General features: G+C 36.2%; 1 protein-coding gene across 2 annotated transcripts in view; it reads left to right on the top strand.

Moving 5' to 3' along the window:
* Positions 1–25,297, top strand: part of LOC145690520 (NFX1-type zinc finger-containing protein 1-like) — a 64,103-nt gene that overhangs the window by 25,494 nt on the left and 13,312 nt on the right. For both annotated transcript variants that reach the window (XM_081765489.1, XM_081765482.1), the window contains 3 exons: positions 12,964–13,095; positions 16,268–17,525; positions 21,985–22,150. In XM_081765489.1, the coding sequence (XP_081621615.1) occupies positions 12,964–13,095; positions 16,268–17,525; positions 21,985–22,150 (1,556 nt within the window). The remainder of the gene's footprint in view (positions 1–12,963; positions 13,096–16,267; positions 17,526–21,984; positions 22,151–25,297) is intronic.

The raw sequence follows: 25,297 nt of genomic DNA, 5'->3' as shown, positions 1-25,297 counted from the left end.
TTTTTTTTGCATTGTTTAGTGCATATTTATACCGTTTCTGCGCATACTTTCACGTTTTGTAGGCCAACGAAAGTGGGTCAAAGGCGACCTACAAATATGGCAGAGAAAGACATATTCATTCCACTTTCAAGGTCCATTTTGACCCTCTCCCACTGATGCACAAAGCGACACAAATCATGTATAAAAAATGTGAAGGAAACGACCTCATTTGATGGTGACGGAACAGCATTAAGTTATTCCGCTATACTTGTAGGCCATTTTGACCCATTTTTGTTGTCGCACTAAAGTGGAAATAGAAGCACTAAAGTGGAAATAGGAGCACGAAACGGTACAAAGCAGGCACTGTACGATGCGAAAGAAACGACCCCCCAAATTCGATAGTGGCGGAACAATGGCTCTATTTTCTCACACATTGATAGACCATTTTGACGCATTTCTGGTGATGCTCAAAACGTGGAAGTAGGCGAACAGAACGGTACAAAATACACACTAAATGATGCGAAAGAACCAACCCCGAATCGTGGGGGCGGAATAGTGAGCCATTTAACTCCCACTTTAAAGGCCCGTTTAACTCACTTCCGGTGGCGCACAAGACGAGGAAGTAGGCACAGAAAACTTTTTAAAAAATAATCACTAAACGATGCGAAAGAAACGACCTAGAAATTCGACAGTTTCGGAACAATGGGTCATTTTGGTCACACTTTGGAGGTCCATTTTCACACACTTCTGTTGACGCGTAAAACGTGAAAATAAGGGCACGAAACATTCACTAGTCGACGCGAAAGGAAGGACCACGAAATTCGGTAGGTATAGTGGCGGAGCAGTGGGTCATTTTCGTCCCACCTTCGAGGCCCATTTTGACCGTCTTCCAGTGACGCACAAAACGTCGAAATACGCGCACAAAAGGGTATGCAATGTGAAATTAACGACCTCGAAATTCGATAGTAGCGGAACTCTTGGTCATTTTCGTCCCATCTTGGAAGCCCATTTTGACCCACTTCAGGTGACGCATAAAACGTGGAAATAAGGGCACGAAACGGCACGAAAATCCACTAGTCGATGCAAAAGGAAGGATATCGAAATTCAGTAGTGGCGGAACTTTTGGTCATTTTCATCCCACTTTCGAGGCCCATTTTGACCGTCTTCCAGTGACGCACAAAACGTCGAAATAGGCGCACAAAAGGGTACGCGATGTGAAATTAACGACCTCGAAATTCGATAGTGGCGGAACAGTGGGTCATTTTCGTCCTATCTTGGAAGCCCATTTTGACCCACAGCTCCTCCGTGGCTAAGCGGTTAGCGTACGCGCCTTTGGCGTGGGGGACCCGGGTTCGATTCCCGGTGGGAGCTCATGTGGTTCGGATTCCACGTTAATCAGTAGGTCCACGTCTCATATAGCCTCGCTGCTGAAAGGGACGCTAAACTAAAATCAACTCAACTCAACCCATTTTGACCCACTTCTGGTGACGCACGAAACGTGGAAATGGGGGCACGAAACAACACAAAAATTCAGTAGTCGATACGAAAGGAAGGACCTCGAAATTCGGTAGTGGCGGAGCAGTGGGTCATTTTCGTCCCACCTTCGAGGCCCATTTTGACCATCTTCTAGTGACGTACAAAACGTCGAAATAGACGTACAAAAGGGTACGCGATGTGAAATTAACGACCTCGAGATTTAATAGTGGCGGAACTCTTGATCGTTTTCGTCCCACCTTGGGGACTCATTTTAACTCACATCCCACGACGTACAAAACGGAAGTAGACGCACAAAACGGCACAAAACGATGTGAAGGAAACGATCTCGAAATTCATTGGTGGCGGAAGAGCAATAATGTGTTCCGCCATATTTGTAGGCCCATTTTGACCCACTTCCGGTGATGCACAAAATGTGGGAATAGGCGCATAAAGCGACACAAAACACGCACAAAAGATGCAAAACAAAGTACCTTGAAATTCGTTGGTGGCGGAACAAGTTAATGACGCCGTGAGCACCAATATAAGTATATACTGTAGTTCTTACCAGTTGGCGCGGTGGGTCAGTGGTAGAGCGTTCACCTCCGGTGCTTGAGGTCCCTGGTTCGATCCCAGCTCGCGCAGTTTGTACTTTGTGGTGGACAAACACCGTGCTCGTGGATTTTCTCGGGGTTCTCCCGTTTCCTCCCACTTTCTTCATTTCATTCATTTCCTATCATCACCGTCTCCTTTAGCCTAACCGGCATAATCGTGGGACGTAAAACTAAAGGTTTCATATCTTTTTTTGTAATTCTTACCATCAAGGCTGAGAACTGCACGGTCCAATTTTTTAGCCAGAGTAGAAGCCCAACCGGAATAGTGATGTCAACCGACTCCGATCGGTTCAACTGAGCGTACAGCTTGAACTGGCTTGGTTGGGATTACTCATCGTCTGGGCTCAATTGAGCCAATGGCTTGAACCGGCTCCGTTGAAACGAGTCCATAGGCTGGGTTCGAGTCAGCTTAACTGAGCCGATGGCTCGAACCGGCTCGGTTGGGGTAAGCAATCAGCTCGGTTCGGCTCGGCTCGAGCTGGCTCGGTTGGATGAGCTGTTGGCTCGGCTCACTTCTCGGTTCGGCTCGATAAGTGAATAAGCTGTGAGCGAGCCGCTTGAGCTGTTGACAACCCTAAACCCGGGTCGAGCAGTTTTGAACATGTTTGGCTGGAGTCCCATAACTTTTAATAATTTTTGGCTCGAGCCCGAATACTTGCTCTTCCTGAACTCAAACCAAGAACTTCGTGACCGATGTCCTTGCCTCCTGAAGATTTCTTGACGACCGAGATCGACAGTGAACTAATTTTTAGTATTCCGATACAAACCGCCTATATTCCATGTTTATACAGGTACACGGTGTTATAATGATAATTAATTATAGTAGTAGTAGTAGTAGTATCATTGATAATTATATTGTCTATGTAGGATACTTGAAGATAGTAGTACTTGGAACTACACAAAGAATTTAGCTCGAATTGGCTCGACTCGACTGGAAACTCGATCCGAATTCGAGTCGAGTTGGGAGAAATTTTTCGAGCCGAGATCTCAAGTCGAGCTCAAAGATGTCTGCTTCGAGTCGAGTCGAGTTTTAAAGAAAACTCGCTCGAACTCGTTAGTGCCCATTCCTATTGTATGCATGACGGGCATATAGAGTTCTTTCGAGGGGGATAGAACCATAAACGTAATATATTTTAAAAATTACTTAGTTTCCCGGCTTTCTTCCCATGGGGGGGGAAGGGATGGTAGGTATCCAGCATTTCTTATAAGTACCTTATTTGAAATATGTAAAACAGTAACAAGTGGACAACACAATACACACACATCTTCTTATCTTCAGTTTTAATTGCTGATTTCAATTGCAATTAACAATTACAATTAACAATTACAAGTTTCAATTGTCAATTGCAATTAACAATTAAATGTTTCAATTGCACCCTTTGCAATTGACAATTAACAATTAAAAGTTTCAATTGCCTGGTGACCAATTAACAATTAACAATTGACGAAAATTTAATTGCAAATTTTATGATTGAATTCAATTGCAATTGAAATTAATTGTCAATTACAAATTGAAATCAATTGCAATTGAAATCAATTGCAATTGATTTTCAGAGCAATTACTTTCAATTGATTGATCAATTGCAATTGATTTCAATTGATTTTGCCCAACACTGAAAAAAAATATTTCTCTGATTTGACGTTTGTAAAATAAAGGGGGGGGGGAAAGAATTTAAAGTTGTGATGGTCATAGTTATGTTTATGGCATAAAGATGAAGCAGGAAGTTGCAGAAAGATAAAACAAGGTTTAGAGGAAATAGTTAATCATGAAAGATAGATCTAAAAATAGAATATTTTGGTCGCAGAGGACGAGGAAATGAGTGACTCTGTAAATGCAGAAGTGAAACTCAGAAATTATATATATCGTTTATCTTAAGTAACTAGTTGCCAAAAGCTGTTTAATCATCATCGCGTTAGCTTTACATATTACATGCATTTTATGTATATTTCGTCCAGGTTTAAAATACATCCTAACTGAATTACTGATGGATTTATATGCACTAGCTGAAATGTCTATTCTTCGCACGGGAAAAACAGGTTTATGGAAGATAGGCCCCTTCCTTCCTTCCTTAGGATACGCATTTCAGTGAAAGTATAATTATAAAAACCCAAGCTACTTTATTTTTGGCCAAAATTTTTTAACTTTCCTGTCCCCTTAGGATACGCCCGTTAATGAATTGAATGTAATTTGGTAAAACCTTGAGACAGTAACTATGTTACAAGGTTCATTAAAACGGGTGATCAGTGTTCCATGATGCGATCAGAAACAGACAACGTCTATTCTAATGTGGCAAGAAAATATAGAAAATTGCACATCCTTCGCTGAAAACCGGGACTTTGTAAAATTCTGGGTTAGATGTCCGCTTATTTGTAATGAGGATTTTATATACACATTTTCATTTTCCTAACTTGGGCTCATGAGATGCTCTATTTCTCGCGTTAATTTTGAACCCCACACTCTTTTAGAATACACCTTTTAATCAAAGTGGTGATCTGAAACATGACTCGAGATAGAAACTAAGTATGTTTCAAAATTAATTTGTTTTCAGCTATTTTCTCGTGATGCGATCACAAACAGACAACATCGCTTTTAATGCGGAGGAGCTAAATAATAAGAAAATGTATATATATATTTTTTTTTAAATGGAAATTTTTAAAAACGCTGGGACACACATGCGCTGGCGAGAAGTTTATATGTCTGGTTTCATCTCCCTAATTTGAGATTTATGGATTACTCTATTCTAGGCTAAATAATTGAATCCCTGTTACCTCCTTTGTAACGTTATTTTAATATTTTGTTTGAAAGTAGATTATTTTTTTTTAAATCTCTTATTTCACTTTTGATGGAATATATTTTTCAACCCCCTTAGAATAGAAGGATTACTTTTAGAAGGGAAAGACGGATGTCCCATTTTGAACGCAAGCCTACTTGACCAACATGAAAATGGAAAGGAAACTCACAGGAAGAAACACTATATAAGGTTAGATTTTTCTAACGGGTTGTCTTAGTTCTGATTATCGTGCGACTGGTTGGAAGAACTGGAGATCTCTTCGGGTGTGTCTGTTTGGAAGAGTTGGTCTTGTGGGCTTGATTACCTTGTCCAGTGCTGCATGCATAATGATACACAGATAACGCTGAGAAAAGGGCAAATAGCTGAAAATGGAAGGACTTTCGTAAGTACAACAGAAAGGAACTTCCCTACCGAAACAGGCGCACAATTGTGTGTAAGGTGGCAGGCATGTTAATGTCCAGTATGACGAATGGTCTCTCAGACAGGCCACCATTACATGTAAATTATTAAGATTCAATGTATGATTTTACGTGAACTTTGTGGTGGTCAAACACCGTGTGCGGGAGTTTCCTCGGGGTACTCCCGTGTCCTCCCACTTTCTTCATCCCACCATTTCATTCACTTATTACTCATCATCAGTCTCCTAACCGGCATAACGTGGGACATAAAACTCAAAAGATTTCATTTCATTTCAATCTATGATTTTTTTATTACATTGGTTAACTAATATGTAATTTGGCCCTACCCATATCAGTAATAAAAATTCATTTGTTTTTTGTCTAGGATATATCACCTGTTTTTTTCCTTTCTTATTATTACATTTGAAATTAAATACCTTTTATCACACTCAAACAAAATGGCTAACCACTATAACTACTCACTATCCTCCTAGCTTTATCTAGGTTTGTTTATTTTCATTTGACTACTGACCAAGAACAGAATTAACATTAATTAGTATTTAAAGGAAAAGTAAATAATCATTAAAGTAATTATAATGGTTTAAGAGAGGAGGACGTCGCCTTACTTAGGATACATATTTCAGAAAAAATCTTCTTATTCGTTACCTTCCTAACAAAATGAGATTTCTGTTCAAATCTCATGTATATATATATATATATATATATATATATATATATATATATATATATATATATATATATATATATATATATATATATATATATATATATATATATATATATATATATATATATATATATATATATATATATATATATATACAGGGTGGGCCATTTTAATCAATCCACGGAAATATCTGAAAAATGATAAAACATAGAAGAAATATTTTAAGTACAAGTTATATATTGCTAAGGGGGAAAACCAATTCCGCCAAAAGTACCCCTCCCCGCTCCCCGTAAATGGGGGGTAACGGGTGGTAACTTTGAAATGTCAAATGGGAACATGGGTCGAGTAATACCTCGTTCGAAAGGTCTTGGAAAACTAAGTAACGCTGTACCAAAAGATGTTTCATATGGAACACCAGTTTCAAAATGGCCGCCATGATATGGTTCGGAAACTCCAGTAACCGTAGTATGAAAACCATGGAAGGTAAATGAATGGAACAAAATTGAAATACGTAAATATCATAGGGCATATTGAATGATGTGATCCCTGTAATCCCAGCGGCTTCCGTGAAGGGGTCTTGGGGGCTAACTTCAAAATTTCAATGTCCAACCGGACAACGGTTCGGGCGTACGCTTGACCTACCCAATGTTGTTTGGAAGACAGACTTCATGGATAGAAAATTCGTGCACTGAGTTAATGCGGATGGCCACAGTTACATTTTGATTAACTATTAGCACTCATGTCATATTGTGAGCGTGAGGGACGAAACAGTGTGTACGTATATCCCCGAAATGCTTTCCAAATAACCAGCACGCATTGCATAAAAGTTTCTGTGGCGACGGAGATTAGCAAATTCACACGTTTGTAAGTTCCAGCAACTGCATTATTCGACAACTTCTTTCGTATCTGTTTTCGCCTCAAATCATACTCAGCCATATAGATATGCGTTACCATTCAAATAAAATTTCACCTTTTTTAGTCACTACAGCGTCATCCTTACAAACAAATGTTTCAACCACACCATACCTATTTGTAGCGTAGCCTTAATTTGCGAATTAAAGTAGAGTTCTCAACTTCTCATTTGAACTTTCACAGTTACTTTCCACCCCACTCACATACAGAGCGCAGGAAGAGATTTTGCAGGACTTGGATTTCTCTCTATACATTATGGCAATTTTACTCTAACATTTTTATCTCTGTTGTATCATTCTAGAGCCTTGGAACCCCTCCGTGGTTTTCCTATTTAATTTTCGTTATTTTCATTTATCTCTAACCGTATTCATACTATGGGCACTAGACGTTTTCTTAGACACATTCACCATGTTTTGGCGATCATTTTGAAAACGGTGTCTCATGTCGAAAATATTCTTACAGAAGTTGTTTGATATTCATTTGTCTATGTAACATGTTACTCGCTTCAAGTTGCTATTTGAAATTTTCAAATTGGCCCCGGATACCTTTCAGTGAAGTCACCCCGACAACACCTCTCGACGTGCCTTACGTCAGTTACCTACTCCAGTTTTCTTGTGTTGATTTATCTCCAATCGCTTTCATACTACGGGTACTAAACCTTTTCTCTGATACGGATACTATGTTTCGGCGGCCTTTTGAGAACAGTGCCATTTCACCTCAATCGTTTTCTCCTGCAAGATGTTTGATTTTTCAAGATTTATCGAACGAGGTATCACTCGACTCATGTTACTATTTGAAACCTTGAAGTTAGCACCCAAGACCCCTTCAGGGAGACCACTGGGATCACAAGGACCACATCATTCGATATGCCCTATGATATTTACGTATTTCAATTTTGTTCCATTCATTTACCTTCCATGGTTTTCATACTACGGTACTGGAGTTTCCGAACCATATCATGGCGGCCATTTTGAAACTGGTGTTCCATATGAAACATCTTTGGTACAGCGTTACTTAGTTTTCCAAGACCTTTCGAACGAGGTATTACTCGACCCATGTTCCCATTTGACATTTCAAAGTTACCACCCGTTACCCCCATTTACGGGGAGCGGGGAGGGGTACTTTTGCGGGATTGGTTTTCCCCCTTAGCAATATATAACGTGTACTTAAAATATTTCTTCTATGTTTTATCATTTTTCAGATATTTCCGTGGATTGATTAAAATGGCCCACCCTATATATATATATATATATATATATATAATATATATATATATATATATATATATATATATATAGGGTGATTCAATAAGAACTTACCAGGCCTATATCGCACCTAATACTGCTCGTAGAGCCTTCAAATAAAAAATTGCATTACCAAATCGTATGTATAGAATGCAATAAAAATAGTAGCGAACCAGTGGCGTCTCGTGAATACCTCCAACGGGGGGCAACTTCAAAATTTGAAATGGAAAGTGGTATAACTGTTGGAACCGTTCGAAAGGACATTAAATGTCATGCAACTTTTAGAGGACAAACTTTGTCATATCCTTTCCCATTTAGCCGCTAGAGGCGTTGGTGCAGACTTGTATCTGACTACCGTAGCAGGTCTTTACCTCAGCTAATAATGCACATAGAGCCGCTAAACAAACAACTTAACTACCAAATCATATGTGTAGAATGCAATAAAAATAGCGACACCAGTGGCGTATCGTGAATATTTCCAACGGGGAGAAACTTCAAAATTTGAAATGGAAACAGGGATTGGTTGTGCCTCCATTGAAACAAGTGCACAATGGGAGAAACGTCGCGAGGAAACACGTTGTCATATTTCTTCCTCGTTGGCAGCAACACGGTCGAATTACTAGGTGAAAGTCAGATGGTGCGAAGGTGTCCCCAGTCACACCAGGCGAATGCCGGGAGGGTACGTGTAAACCATGCCCTGGCAAATAACCGCCGCGCCGACGCCTTTGCAGGATTAACTCGGGGCCTAAGCCAAGGGTAGCCCAGACCCACAATGACGTGGGCGCGCGATGTATCTTGTATGCGTACGTACAGTATGAAATCTCTCTCAAATCCGGGAGCATGCGTTGTGGGCTTGTTTGTCGTTTCGAACAACACACACATTTATCGTTGCCAGTGATTGTGTGGTAATACTCTTATAGATCCAGTAGCTAACACGTACATGACCTTGCTCAAGACATAGTCTATGCGGCCTCGAACAGGCGATTGCTGCTATGTCAGACAGAGGGCAGAAGGAGCGATGCTGTAGCCAAAACAGGTAACACAAACGTGTAGAATCCGAGAGTGATTAACCTCTGCAGAGAGTTAAAGTGGTCTTTGTACTGGACAAGGTGTCGTGCATTGAGTTCTATTACCGCTACCTCTGTGCATTACAAGCTCGTGACGGGACGAATACGAAACTTCCACAAGCAGTGAAATCTTTTATTGTGTTGATGTTTGAATGATTGTAGTAGGAAGTGTTGGTAGTAAATAACATTCATGCGGTATACGAATTTGGAGGCATTCCAAATGCTCATGATTTTAGGGGAATGCCGGGAAAATTATAGGGCTGCAGCTCGATTATACGCTGAACGCTATCCACAGCGACAAGCGATTTCCCACAATCTGCTGCTTAGATTAGCAGCACGATTGCGGCAGACAGGCAACATGCGTGGACGCTATGGTGTCCGGAGAAAGTCGTACAAAATGAAGACGTTGCCATTGATGCACTTGCCGCTATTGCAGTAAATCCTCATGTATCTTCGCGGCAGATCGCATGAGATCTTGGTATCAGTCAAGGTAGTGTCCTGCGTATTCTGTGGAAATTACATTTTCACCCGTACCACCTCTCTCGGCATCAAGAACTAAGTGATGCGGACTGTAATTTACAGCTTCTGTTCTGCAATTTGGTGGTCAATCGCGTGAGAGAACATCCGAATTTGATTCACTTCATTTTATCGACTGAGGAAGCGATATTCTGCAGTGATGGCAACGTGAATCTCCACAATGCACATACTGGGCAGCGGAGAACCCTCACTGGATGAGAGAAGTCAATCGGCAACACCGATGGCGCATTAATGTGTGGGGGTGGCATTGTAGGGACTCAGGTCATTGGGCCATGGTTTTTTGCTTGTCATTTAACAGGTGCTATGTTTCGTGATTTCTTGCGACATAAAGAACTTGTGTATGTCAACCGACCAACTATAATTCGCAACATGCAAGACCGCATTACAACCGCATTCGGGACCATCAACGTGGCCGAGTTGGAAGCAGTTGCTCACAATTACGCACAGCGAATAAATCACTGTATTGCTGTTCGGGGACATCACTTTGAACATTTGTAAAAGCCAGGGGGCGTCGACTACACTCCGCAGAAGGTAAGCTGATTCTTTCGCTCTTTACTCATCTTTCTCCAATGGCTTGATTGCAGCGCCTCAGCTTTCTGTCCCTATGTTTTGTTCCATTGCTTTGGCAACAGCACATACGGTTCGTATATCTTCGTTGCAACCAATAGTTTCTTCTTCCGTTTTGTTATAGCATCGTGTCCCTCATCATAGTTTTCCACATCCACTGCACTTCTGTCGCAGCCATACGGAAACTACTCTCTTCAAATATTGCGTAAGGCCTTTTTTCCCTATTTAGAGCTTCATTCAACAGCAGCAAATGTACCTCTGCTTACTGTTACAGTATGTACTCTCCCCCCGTCGTGGTCTCGTACTGACGCCATTGTTGTCGCCACTTACAAGGTGTGATTCCGCGTATGTACAATTGTAAGTCCCGTTCGTTTCAGACCAGTATTTACTCTTCCCTTTGGTTCCGCATGCAGAAACCCTCGCATCATCTGACTTTGACCTCGTAATGCGATCGTGTTGCTGCCACAGAGGAAGAAATATGCCAACGTGTTTCCTCGCGACGTTTCTCTCATTGTGCGCTTGTTTCAATGGAGGCACAACCAACCCCTGTTTTCATTTCAAATTTTGAAGTTTTCCCCCGTTGGAGATATTCACGATACGCCACTGGTGTCGCTATTTTTATTGCATTCTACACATATGATTTGGTAGTTCAATTGTTTGTTTGACGGCTCCATGTGCATTATTAGCTGAGATAAAGGCCTGCTACGGGTAGTCAGATACAAGTCTGCAGTAACGCCTCTAGCGGCTAAATGGGAAAGGATATGACAAAGTTTGTCCTCTAAAAGTTGCATGACACTTAATGTCCTTTCGAACGATTCCAACAGTTATACCACTTTCCATTTCAAATTTTGAAGTTGCCCCCCGTTGGAGGTATTCACGAGACGTCACTGGTCTCGCTACTATTTTTATTGCATTCTACACATACGATTTGGTAATGCAATTTTTTATTTGAAGACTCTACGAGCAGTATTAGGTGCGATATAGGCCTGGTACTTTCTTATTGAATCACCCTATATATATATATATATATATATATATATATATATATATATATATATAAAATAATAATAATAATAATAATAATAATAATAATAATAATAATAATAATAATAATAATAATAATAATAATAATAATAATAATAATATGTGTGTGTGTGTGTTCATGTAACTAATTTCATACCTCCAACACAAACGAATCCTTAACAGAATATTATAGAAATTACCCTCTTTAGAAACATAATTTTTGCAGACCGTGATCATATATATATATATATATATATATATATATATATACCGATTTAAGAGTTTATATACCGATTTTCACGTCTTCAACTTAAGCACGTTCTCACAATGTGTGCTTTCTTAATAAAGGCAGTAAATTTAGATATTATAGTAATGACAACCTTTTCTTTTTCTCGGAAGCGGATTTTTTTAAACGTTGAAACACTTGTCTCTTGTATTTAAGTGTTTCTATTGCCGAATTTAACATTCCTAACTTAAGCAGATTACACATTCGGAACTTCGTGAATACGTAACTGGAAAATTCAATATTATAGGAAATGGACTCCTTCTCCCTCCCCCCTTAGAAACAGGATTTTCGGAAACGCTGAAACACACATTCCCTTATTTTTATTTAAAAGTTAATAAACCGAATTTCAAATCTTCAACTTACGTGAATCATCACACTGAACACTTTCTCAGTAAAGAGAAATTTGGATCTTACCAAATTTAAGATCTCCAGCTTAAGCAGATCCTGACATTTGTTACTTTATGATTAAGCAAAGAGAAATTTGAGTATTTTATAAATGTCCTTTTTTGCACCCCTTTAGAGTAAAATTCTCGAAAACGCTGAAGAAATACGTGTTCCTTTATTTTTTATTGAAGGGTTAATTTGCAGAGTTTAATCTCTCTGACACCAGGGGATCGTGAGATACACTATTTTTAGGAAAAATTTTGAACCTCCTTTTTGCCCTTTTCTTTTAGAATGAACATCTCCAAAAATCCTTTATCCTGCACTTTCGTGATAAGGGAAGTAATCTCTCCAAATTTCACGTTTCTACCTATAGTAGTATGGGCTGGGCGATTGACGAGTCACCCACTCCTACACTTTTATATAAGAGTAATTAGTATAGATTAGTCAAACGTTTTTCTTCATTTTCTGACATTCAGCTTTCATGTCCTACATATTGAAACTTATTGCTATAGAATTATAATATGATTATTTTGTTAAATAGCAAGCAACAGCAAGGAACTGCTGTCGTTACAAACTTGGCGTCACTCCATTATCAGTTAGGAAGTGCGTGTGCAAGCATACACATTTTTATTCTAAAATATTTTAAATATTAATACTGTATTATTAAATATTATACTGTAAATTATTATATTGTATTATATTATAAATACTGTATTATTAAATATTACTGTATTGTAAATATTATGTTTCATGTCGATTGGAATTTACAATATGGGCATAGAAAAAAGCCTTGCCTATGTGTCTAAGGAATTTTTAAAAGTCATTTTTGCTTAGGACTTTTTCATAACTCTCACCTTCTTATAGTCCATGGTTCATTATAATGGATTTTTGCGTTGTTTTAAATGTAAGGCAATCTTTAATGAGCGGTTGATAATTCATGGTCCTTTTTATTTTTAAAAAAACAAAAGACTAATTATGAATATATTCTCTTTTTTTTAGCATAGTAATGGCTTAGATGCATCTTTGGAATTTTTAATTGCTTTGGGTCAGTATCTTATGTTTCAAGGGTATGATGCCTCCGTGATTACAATACTAGCTATGTCACCAGAAGAGGAGGTTGTACTGGGTGAGGTAATGATACGTTAATTCGATACTTTCTGTAATATACATTATGTTCAATTATTATTTAGAAGAATGAATTCTTCCATTTGTATAGGAAGTTTATAGTAAAACTCTTATTGTGTAGGTATTCCGAAAATATAGCCGTTGTATTTCTATTACAATGAAAGAATAATGTAATTGCTTTATTAAAATCGCTAATTCTCTCGTGAAAAACAGCCATCCTGAGTGAAATTTTTCCTAAGTTTTACATGAAACAAATGCCGGGGTGGCACGTAACATACAAATCTGAATCCACTTCCGTCTCCATTCCTTTGTTGCTTTTCGCCTTCTCCAGGTAGTGAGCTCGCCAGGGGACATTTAAGGCCATAGATGCCGGAAATGCTCAGAAAGGTATAAACAAACAAGTTCTTTACTAAAATAAACTAACTGTGCTTTAGTACAGTTGTCTTAATGTTTGTTTTTAATTGAAATCCTGGAATTCGTATTACTGAAAGAATCTTCAGCTTACCATGCACATCATACATTAGCTCGGAATTCTTGGAGTATTCATAGGTAATTTGAGGTATACCATGAGTCGGAGAAACAGATGAGTCACAGAAAAGATCTAGATTATAATAGGTATCAAATGTAACAGTAGTAACATTTAGAAAAGCAATCAAAATTTGGCGACGTGTGCGGGCTAATACTATGATGCAAAATCCAATATTCCGTTGTTGTTTTTTTAACACTAGCCGTGGCCTATTCTAATGCTCCATCTATGTTTCTCGTGCTGTTTTACTTAATCCATGTAAATTTTTTGTAAGCAAAAACATTAACAGCTGAATAGAAGACTTAGTCTCCTCAATCTTAATGCGAACAATTTAAAGGACCAGTGTTGTATGACAACCGGTAAAAGTAATAAATTTTAATTCTTTTATTTTTTTATTTAGTTGTCAGTGAACAATGGGATGAGATGAACTTGCAAAATAATAATAATAATAATAATAATAATAATAATAATAATAATAATAATAATAATAATAATGTTACAGACAGGCAGAAAGAAAGGAGCACGGAGAGATTTTTTTTAAAATGAGTTGATCGATATAAATTATTCTGTCTGTCCAACATTTCGATGAATATACAATAAAATGAAGGTAGTTGTAAGAGTTGTCCCGTATATCTAGATATTATCTTTTTTTACTCTGATTCACATGCAAAATTTAAACTGTCGTGACAAACTCAAATCAGAGAAACAGATTATGTAAACTTAAGAATCATAGCTTATATGATGTTGATAGACAGTGTCGACAGTGAAGTACAGTATTACTTTTGGAATTAGCTAACACTCATATTACCTGGCAATCCTAATAGGTTTGTTATATTCGTAGTAAGATATCGGCAACTGATTCTGTTTGCCTTTGACAGCCATGCACTAAAGAAGAGCTTTGGATTCACAGATACTTTCCTTTTTATTTAACTTAATCGTTTTTTCAAGGAAACACTAAAATCAACAACTTACTGAACTATTGATCACTACATTCACATTAATTCACAACTTAGTTTTATAAATATAACACTAATCAAAGATTCTACAATTTCCACGTGTTTCATACAGTTTAAAATGTTCCACTTCCGTTGCTTTCTTCTTCTTTCAACGATAGATAAATTGCATTGCATAAATCTATCTACGGACAAGTTTTAGGACGCTCTTTGTGTTAATAGAACAATCTAGCTAACGTTTATGTAGGAAAGCTCTGACTTAGAGGTAAATTATTTCATATTATTCTATGATTTCATAATCATTACAAGATTGTAGGTGTAATGTAAATAAGAAAATAAATTTTAAAAAAAAGGAGATATTCAATTAAGTAAATACTGTTTGATTTCACAGTTAGTCACGTGTTGATGCACATACAAGGGAGACGCTCCGAATATTGTTTTTTGCCGAATTCACAATTTAAAAAGCGTAGAAGAATTTCGAAAATAACTTAGATAATAGGAATTACCTAAAATTTCACACAAATCAGAGAAAGTCGGTAGTCGACAATTCTAGGCGATATTTCGTTAAATTATTGTACATAAATCACTTAATTATCTAATTGCGAATTCTTTAGTATGTTACACAACAAAGGAAGTTACATAGTTGGCTGATTCTAAACTGGAAAGTTTAATATAGTTTTTTTTCTCCTAATAGTTACGGATATTATTTTTTTTTAAATCTTAAATTATGTTACGGTAATGAAGTATTGCTGTCCTTGAATTATGCCATAAATCGAAGAAGTTACTGTGTTTATCATAACAGTGAATACATAAAATTGCACTTTTATCATCTTTATTATCATTATTACTTGATCAATAGTTTTTATGATTCTTCAATTATATTAATTAATACAACTATGTTGTAAGTTAATTGCATGTTAATCTATGTAACAGCTTCCAAATTTTTGTAATCACTAAATGTTATTTTCTCTAATGAAGTAATAATTGTGTAAAGTATTTCCTATCATAGAAATAGGGGGAGATTAGTAAAGTAGAAATTCCAAATACTAAATCAAGAGAGCTACAGAAGTGCAGTATTTTAAATCACTTTTTACACAAATAACGACATATTTAAGAATATGAAAAGGTGTATGTCTAATCTGAACTTATGTATAATCGTATGGCCATTTTTTCTGTTTAGCAAATTCTGTTACTTTTTAACCAATTTCCTTGTGATTTTAATTTAGTAAATTAATCATTGGTTAATCAAGCCCTCCTCTGTTTCAGTTAAAGTATATCTTTGGTTAATTAGCCTCCTCTGTTTCAGTTAAATCAACTCCCCTTTATTTCAGTTAAATTATATATCATTGATTAATCAACCTCTCCTCTGTTATAATTCAATAAATTCACTCAATGGTTATCAGTTTCTTCTTGACGGAATTCACCGATAGACATCAGAAAATTATTTTGAAAGCGCTTTTTGGTAATTTTGCATATTGCTAATTTTTAAGATCGTGCTTGTCTTTGAGAGGTTTTAATGCCTCTCTATAGTTTTGGTACGATCTTCGGTAACCTAATTCATTTATACCGAAGTTACTAATATAAAACTATTCATAGGATATTTTTGCACTTTGTCGTAGTTACTCATCACAATAAATCATTTTCAACATAAAATTATTTTATTTTATTTTATTTTATTTTATTTTATTTTTTTTTTAAGCTGCGGGATGTATACTCACTTCCAAATGAAATGCGTATTTCTACAGTTAACAACTATGCTGGCGAAGAAAATGACATAATTCTTCTGTCTTTATTGACATATGAACAGAAAGGAAAGCTTGATATTATTTCAGTTGCACTTTCACGAGCAAGAAAAGGCTTATATATGATTGGTCAAGAGGATGTGCTTGTAGAAAGCAACTATTCTTTTTTTCAAATACGCGAAACCTTGAAAAAGCAGAATGCTATTGGGAAACATTTACCTTTGAAATGCCACATACATGGCTTAGAAACTAAAGTTTCCTCAGCAGAAGATTTCAGAACAAAGGCACCCGAAGGTGGGTGTACACAGTTTTGCAACATGCAACTATCTTGTGAACACAGATGTAAATTGCGCTGTCACGTAAAAGATAGAGAGCACAAGCAATACAAATGTAACGAAATGTGCAATAAAATTATCTGCAAATCGAACCACAAATGTAAAAAACCATGTTACGAAGAATGTGGACAATGTACTGTAGTAATCTCGAAGGTTCTCTCGTGTGGTCATGAGAAAAGAGTGTTGTGCTATGAAGTTAGTAGACTATCAATATATGAATGTTGTGAGGAAGTTACACGTGTAATTCCTTCCTGTAAACACAAGGTTAAAATGCTCTGTGGCTCTAATGTGAATATTTGCCCTAGTTTATGTGAGTTTAGATTGCCATGTGGTCACAGTTGTCAAAAGAAATGCCATGTTTTGGAAGATCCAGAACATCTTCAGTACACATGCTTAAAACCTTGTGCTCGAAAACCGTTAGGCTGTACTGAAAATCACAGATGCCAGAAATTATGTTCAGAAGAATGTAATAAATGTTTAGCTACAGTAAAGAAAGCTCTTCCATGTGGACATACATTGGAATTACCATGTTCAGAGGATACAAATAACATTTTTTGTATTGAGGTGTGCAATAAGATCTTACCTTGTGGTCATGCTTGTCAAGTAGAATGCTCTTTGCCTTGTGATTCTAGCTTGTGTACTGTAGAAGACGAAAAACTTATTGAAACCTGTGGTCACACAGTGATATTACCCTGCAATGTTCAACCAGAACAGTATCTCTGTCAGGAAAGATGTGAAAGAGAGTTGCCATGTGGCCATCAATGTACCACCAAATGCAGTGATCCTTGTACTGAAATATGTCAAGAATTGGTGCAAAGTCCTGTACGTCCTGCGTGTGGACATGAAATCCTAATCGACTGCTATACTGCCAGGGAACAAGGTAAGAACGCTTAGTAGATGTAAGACACATATTCATATTATACTCGTATAATATGAAAAATGAAGTGAAACTTTTAATTTAACGTTCAACGATTATGCTCTTCAACCTGAAGGAGGCAGATGGTTAACTAAAGTAATGATCTTGAAAGAATTGGTGGAATGAATGTAATGAGCAGGAAGACCCAAAGAAAAGTCACGGTCACGAAGTTTTCTACAACAAACTCGCTTGTTGTAGGATCGAACGAGGACTTCTTCTTACGAAAGGTGAGCGCTTAACCACTGCGTGCCTCCATGCATTTAAAAAGTTACTGTATTTTTATTATTAGGGTTGCCACTTCTCCAAAACAAAATTAACAATTTCCTTACTATTAAAACTAGATAATACCGGACATGAAAAGAAACTTGAATTCAAAATGTAATATTAAAAAAGAAAAAAAAAAGTCGTGTAGAACCGTGTATACTTGATTTTATATATAAATCCACCAAAATACAAATGGTGGGAATTACTAATGCACGTACTTCAAGCTTATTATATGTTTTGTTTTATATTTCAAATTATATTTCTGGTTTTCACGTACAGTATTAAGCACTTTTTTAGGTGCAATTTTCCATATCCTATGAATTCAGCACAAGTCATTGCATAGTTGACCTTAACACAGAGTTCAACTCTCTTTCTAAACTCGTGTTCATATGGTGCCTAGCTTTTGTCATGAAGCATTCATCAGAATGAGAATTCGTTCTGGAAAGGCATTATTAACTGGAACAAACAACCCATCTTGGACTAGTTTTTAGCAGGGTTGTAAACTCTCACTTTTGATTGAAACGAACTTAATTCAGTTCAGACTCAAAATGTAAAAACTTGGTTAACTCTCGCTCAAACTCAAGTTTTTTTAATACTAGCGCTCTGAGCAACGCTCGAAATAAGAAAAATTATGAATGAAAATCTGACATTTAATAACCATGTACTATGATGCAGACTGAGAATGATTCGGCATACGAATTAAAATTTTGGGGTAATATATATATATATTACTTTACAAGGAAAGAATAATGTCTAAGGAACTACTAATACAAGTGCCATATATATAATTATAGTAATAAGATAGAAATAACATAGATATAAACGTGACCATCATATGTGCCTCAATAGGAGAAGCACTTCACACACAGCACGGATTTTATATTAAATCCGTGCTAAGTGCCAAAAATGGAAAAATTCGGTTTAATGTCAAAATTTGGCCTATGTGCCTAATACTGTTCAGTAAAAAACAGGCTATCTAGTATTCACTGTGGAAGTAGTTCAAATAATCCACTGAAGAATGTACGTGCCTTTATGTCCCATCAGTTCTGAAGTAACATCTAGGCTGTTAACTTTCAACATTTTCGTTTTAGCACTTAGCACGGATTTAATAGTCACTCTACATATGTACTCCCAACATCTAATATGCACTTGTCTCTGACTTCGAATAGTCTGTCCCTACAAATTCGACGCCCTTATATTATGGCAGTCTCTTACCTTCGCTTTTTCAATCTTAACATCCTTTTGTGTAAACGAAACTTATATTCTTGTGCAGCATACTAAGCGAAGTTTTAACCCACTAAGAGAATAAGTACTTAAAGCATCAAGATTTGTTCAGCAAAAATGCACAATTTTGCAAGCACATTTTGCTGGGCTGTTTTTAAGAAATTTATTATTCTACCAACAAATAGTGCTACTGCAATGTACTTACATATATTTATATGACAAAAAATGCAGGATTTTAGGAAGGTTAAACAAATGTGTTCTCTTATTTTACACTGTCTAGTAAAGCGATCATGATATATATATATATATATTAGCTAACCGTACCACTTTTTGAATAAGAGACAGCGGTGGCTCAGTGGTAGAGCTTTCACCTCTGGTGCATGGTGTCCTTGGTTCGATCCCAGCTCGCGCTAAGTGAACCTTGTGGTGAAAAAAAAACGTGTGCGAGAGTTTTTTCCGGGGTTCTCCTGTTTCCTCCCACTTTCTTCATTCCACCATTTCATTCATTTCTGATCATCACCGTCTCCTTTAGCCTAGCCTGCATAATCGTGGGACGTAAATCTTAAGATTTCCTTTAATTTCATTTTCACTTCTTGAATATAAGTACAGGGGGCTGTCATAAGTTTAAACGTGGAAAAGTGTTACTTACAGGAAAATCTTTTACGAAAGTTTACCTTTAGTGTAATAAATCTCTCTTATATCAGGAATATTTTTGTGTTAACTTGAAGATCCTGAGTAAGTTATACCATGCTTATTGATAGAGTAAAATGTAACATAATACAATGATATATAGCAGCAGAATTACAAAATGGGAACTAAAGTGGCGTATCTGATATGTTTTCAAATGCTTATTAGAAAATTTATTGACAGGTTCTTCTATGTGAGTTTACTGTGAACACAAACGCCCAAGAATGTTAAATTTTGTGTGAAATCACATAGTGAATTATTTATAACTATCTCGGGCAAACGTTCTTGTGCTTCTGATCTTTAGTTGAGACTTTTTATGTTATTAATTTCAATTTGTTTTGATAAAACCATTTTACTAGTTTCTTTTCTTCAAAGCAAAAAATTACTGTGTCTTGGGGGCACGGTGGCTCAGTGATAGAGCGTTCACCTTCGGTGCTTGGGGTCCCTGGTTCGATCCCAGCTCGCGCAATGTGGACTTTGTGATAATGAGAAATGAATAAAATGCTGGACTGAAGTGGGAGGAAACGGGACAATCCCGAGAAAACCCACGAGCACGGTGTTTGTCCACCACAGTCTCCTTTAGCCTAACCGGCATAAAACTGGACGTAAAACTGAAATATTTCATTTCATTTTTTACTGTGTCTTAAGGAGCATGTGGAAAAAAAAACTGACATTAACCGTCATGTTTTGACATGTAACCATTATGACAATCCTAATTATTATTTCGAGGGTCATCCAGAAAAAAAGACCCTTTTTCTGCGAAATGCATACAACAAATGGTACACGAATAGTATTAATGGTATAGAAACGACGTAACTACTCTGCTATTCAACAAACATGTTCGTCACGTTTGTTCGCACAAAAAGGGTATTCAATCACTTATAGTGTGAATGCGTGGGATTAACAGGATGGAGTGATTTTTCTAAAATATATCCAAATATAACCACTTAATGCCTAAATTTGTAAGTCTTAAGTGGGTGCATTGTGCATACAAAGCCATCTCCTTAGTATCATGCACTTTTGCCCTTTTTTAAATTCAGCTTAAATCTATTTTCGTCAAAGATTGAAGATTATAAAAGAAAGTATTACAATAACCTTATAAAGTTTGCACAACCTAGAGTCTTCAATGGAGTAAATATATAATACTTGATAATACTCCGTTTAGCATTGTTACTGCTCATTCTGGTTGTAGATTATTTGGAATGTCAATTCTCAAATTTTATTTACATTATTTTCATTACGATACATAATTCAAACATTTTTGAAAGTATGTCTAGGGGCACGGTGACTCAGAAGTATAGCTGGTGTGTGAGTATCTGGTTCGATTCCAGACCATGTGAGTTCGTGGTGGACATATAGTGTCCGTGGGTTTTCCCGAAGGTCTCTAATTTCCTCCTACATTCTCAATCACTTTTTTAATAATTATATTTATTATGATCTTTCGTCTCATAATATCTTATAATTATTATGATCTTTGATCGTTAGCCTACCTACAGAGCATAATTGTTGGAAGTAATATATATATATATATATATATATATAGTGGCGGATCCAGGATATGATCAAGGGAGGGGCTAAACCGTAATTTGCCGTTTTATCCAGTGTAAAGCTGAATTGAAGCCCATTTTATCCAGTGTAAACTTGAGCGTCAAGGGGGGGGCTATAGCCCCGTAGCCCCCCCTTAGATCCGCCCTTGTATATATATATATATATATATATATATATATATATATATATATATATATATATATATATATATATATATATAATATAAAATATTCCCAAAAATCATACACATGCTCTTTAGCTAGCAGATTTATATCTATCATCCATATGCGTATAACGTAGAACTTGCGTTTAAGTCAGTAGTGAAATTGTCACGCATTATTTTTTTTTTTCATCGAATTATCTTTTTCAGCACAAAAATAGTAATTCTGGACTTAAGTTTAGAGAGACAATCTCAAAATAATACTGAATAATACTGAATAATAATAATAGTGTATGTTTTGAGAAAATGTCTATATGAAGAAACACTTAAAAATTTCTACAAATAATTTCAAATTTGATTTCTCTAAATGTTCAAACATACAAGTTAGTAAACGTTTAAATATATTGTTTTGATATATTTAAGAAAACATATTATCACCATTATTCAATACTGGAACAATCCAATGTACTTCCTCTGTGATACATTGATTTTTATTGAAAATGTGATTACATTATTTTCTTTTTACTAAATTTGTGGCAGATCTGGATTATAAGTCAGACGCTCTGCTCTCGCGTTGTGTACAACCCTGCGGTTTCGTTCTGCAATGTGGTCATCAATGTCAAGGAACCTGTAGTAAATGTCTACAAGGCCGTATTCATCAGCGTTGCACAGAGAGCTGCGGCCGAACTCTCATATGTGGTCACAGGTGAGAATTTTTGACATTTCTGATTATTTTGTTTTATTTTAATTTTATTGTGACTGTAGTCTGTATACATCCGGCTTATTACACATTGTACACATGGTTTTTCATTCAGTTGTTCTTAGTGATCTTTTGAGTAAATTAATATATTGCAGTATATTTTCCTGTGTCCCTTAAAGTTTTAATCTGGTGGTTATTTAAACGTAGATCAGGTATTTGTCGGGTTAAGTTCAATTAAAATGTAACGTAGATAATTTAAAGGTACCCATTGCAATGCAAAATATAGTTCCCAACAATAGTCTGAACACATACCTTCAATAAATTAAGTTTACAATTAAAATACGGGTATATACATTCTGTGCGCAAGACTAAAAGTTGAGGATAAAACACGATGACCTGTTTCTCAAAAGAACACAACGCAAATATATGTACGTAAGTTAGTTAATTGTCAGACCAAAATAGGAATTAGATTTTTTGTTTGTTCTTTAGATTGAGGTTTAGCGTCCTGTTCATCACCGAAGCTATGAGACGTGCTTCTATAGCTTAATGTAGGATCCAAACCACATCAGCTTGATCCGGGAATCTATCCTGGCTGTACCAGCGTCGAATTTAGGTTTGTAATAGTTGGAATAATATTCCCATAAGTGTGACAAACAGAATAATCTGCTCAAAACAGTTTTATTACACTATCGTGTTTTAAAATGAAAGCATTATCTTTCTCAGTTATATATATTGGAACTCAGTTATTGGAGTTTAGGAAATAATATAAAATAAAATGCGTGTAAGAGAGGGAGAGGGATGACCAATTCGGGAATTTTTACTTTCCGGAATTCGGAAAAATTACGATGTCGGAAAAAATCCAGAATTTAAAAGATCCCGATTTCGGAAAATTTCCGGAATTTTCTAAATTCCGGATTCCGGAATTTTCCCGAAATTTAGAAAGTGAAATTTCTGGTTCCGGAAACCGGATCACGGAAAATGTTGGCCATTCATATATATATTATGAATACTGTTTAAGGAATAATTGAAAGTAAGCAGTCATCACATCTGAAATTGTACGTTCATTTATAGTCCCTTTATACTGGAGTAGTGAAATTGTAAGAAGAATGATAGGTAGTTTTAACCGATGATTATGTACTGAAAATCTAACATTATATAAAAGTCTAACCTTACCACATTCAGTACATTATAACTTCCCAACAAGTAGCCCTACCATTCCATAGATTTAATTTTTGGCTTGATTGATATTAAAGAGATTACAATGAATTTAAAATAAAAATTATCTTACTAAAATTTAAATTTTCTTCTTCGAGGTATGTCGCATTGTGGTCGAGAGGCCAAAGAAAACCAACTCTGGTTAAAGGCCAGCAGTTCCTCATCACATAAGATTCTTAATTGTAATTCATGTTCTATTGAAGAGAGATTCAAATTACTATTTTAAAATTCAAAAATATATATGTACTGAGTTTATATGTGTAACAGTTCCGTTGTAATTGGGTTGAAGAGTCGCTATAAAACAGTGCATAGAATTTTAACTGGGTTGCCAGTCTCTGAAAATTCAAGTTTGACTACCATACGTGTGTCAACCGCAAGAATGGTGAAATATGGAAAGGTTTAGAAAATTCCTTTTAATAGTATAACGTCTTACTATTTTCAGTTTTTTTATTTTTCTATCTTTAGTGGAATATATCCTTCAAGTATTCATATATATCGAGTGTCACAAAAGTTAAGATTAGAATTATTAGATTTTTCAGAGATAGAAAGATTTTACGATCTTTATGGAAAAAAAGAGGTTTCACATAGTAACGCAAAATAATTTTAATTGGAAACGGGCCGTTTCATTAAAAATAATTGCAAACACAAATAAGCATACTACAATTTCGGTGGAGCTAATGTGGTTCAGATCCCATGTTAAGCTGTAGGTCCACGTCTCATATAGCCTCGGTGCTGAAATGGACGCTTAACTCAAATCCAGCCAGCCAAGTATATTACACAAATCTTCGTTGCTCTTTAATTGTATTTTAATGAATACTTTGCATTTCTTAACCGTCTCATCCATTTTTTATCCATTAAAAAAAATCCTTGCGGAACATATCGAGTTTCACAACTTGTAGTTCTGCTTTTATTAGTTCACAGTAGCTTCTGTTCCTGATACCTGTATCTCATGAGCAATCGAAACTGTGATATGATCGAGACTGTGTTGACAAAGGAATGCTAAGAAGCTAAAGCCAAATTATTCTTAAGCCCAAAGTGGAGTACCAGTTAGATAGAAGATAAAACACAAGCTGTTGCTGTGCAAAGTTACATCGTTGGATTGCGCTGTTTAACAATATGTGAGAAACCATTTTCTCTAACTGAAAAAATCACACTAACTCATAAAACACTTCAAAAGTACTCAAGAATATTATTTTATTTATTAGAAAGAAAAATGAAGACATTGTTTTACGCGGGAAAATAAAAAAAACGACATATAAACATGCCAGAAAAAAACTTAACTGGAAAAACATAAGATCTGGCACTCCTAGCGAGGATTCTTCACTTTATCTCAAACAATGAAGAATGTCGAAATCAGTGTTCCATAAGTTTAAATCTCCATCGCTGTGAATTTCAAAAATTGACTAGGAGCGTCACCGAAGGAAGTATGAGTGGGATGAAGTAACTTAAGATTTTTAAATGACAAAATCGAATGAACATTGCACCTTTGCAAGACCTTTTAGTGTAACTGTTCTGTTACTCTGTATCTGTTCGTTAAGTCTCAATCTACCCTTCCTATTTCCTGATGGGATTAAAATTAGGACAACATTCGAAATCTATTTTCCATTAATTTGAGTAAGTGCTATTGAGAGTTGACATAATTTGATCAGGGACGCCGCCAGAAGGAACAGACGGGAGACAACTCTTAATTTTAAGTAACAAAGGGAATGAAATACTAAATCATTTTAAAGGTCTTCTCAAGCCGAGCATTTTAATCCTAAAATTAGGAACAAGCATATTTTAAAAAATTGACCCAACAGTTCCACCATTTTGAATAAAAAGCCACACAAGAGACTTCTGTCAAAATGCTTCCTTCACTCCATTTGAGAATTTTAATTTTCCCAGTTTTCCCAAACGTATTTATGAAAATGCTCACATGTGAATTAGGTTTTCGCATTC

Source organism: Thermobia domestica, chromosome 1 (assembly GCF_964235325.1).
Source record: "Thermobia domestica chromosome 1, izTheDome1.hap1.1, whole genome shotgun sequence".
NCBI lineage: Eukaryota > Metazoa > Arthropoda > Insecta > Zygentoma > Lepismatidae > Thermobia > Thermobia domestica.
The sequence above is the reverse complement of the archived record's forward strand: the minus strand, read 5'-3'. Positions and strand labels throughout refer to the sequence as shown.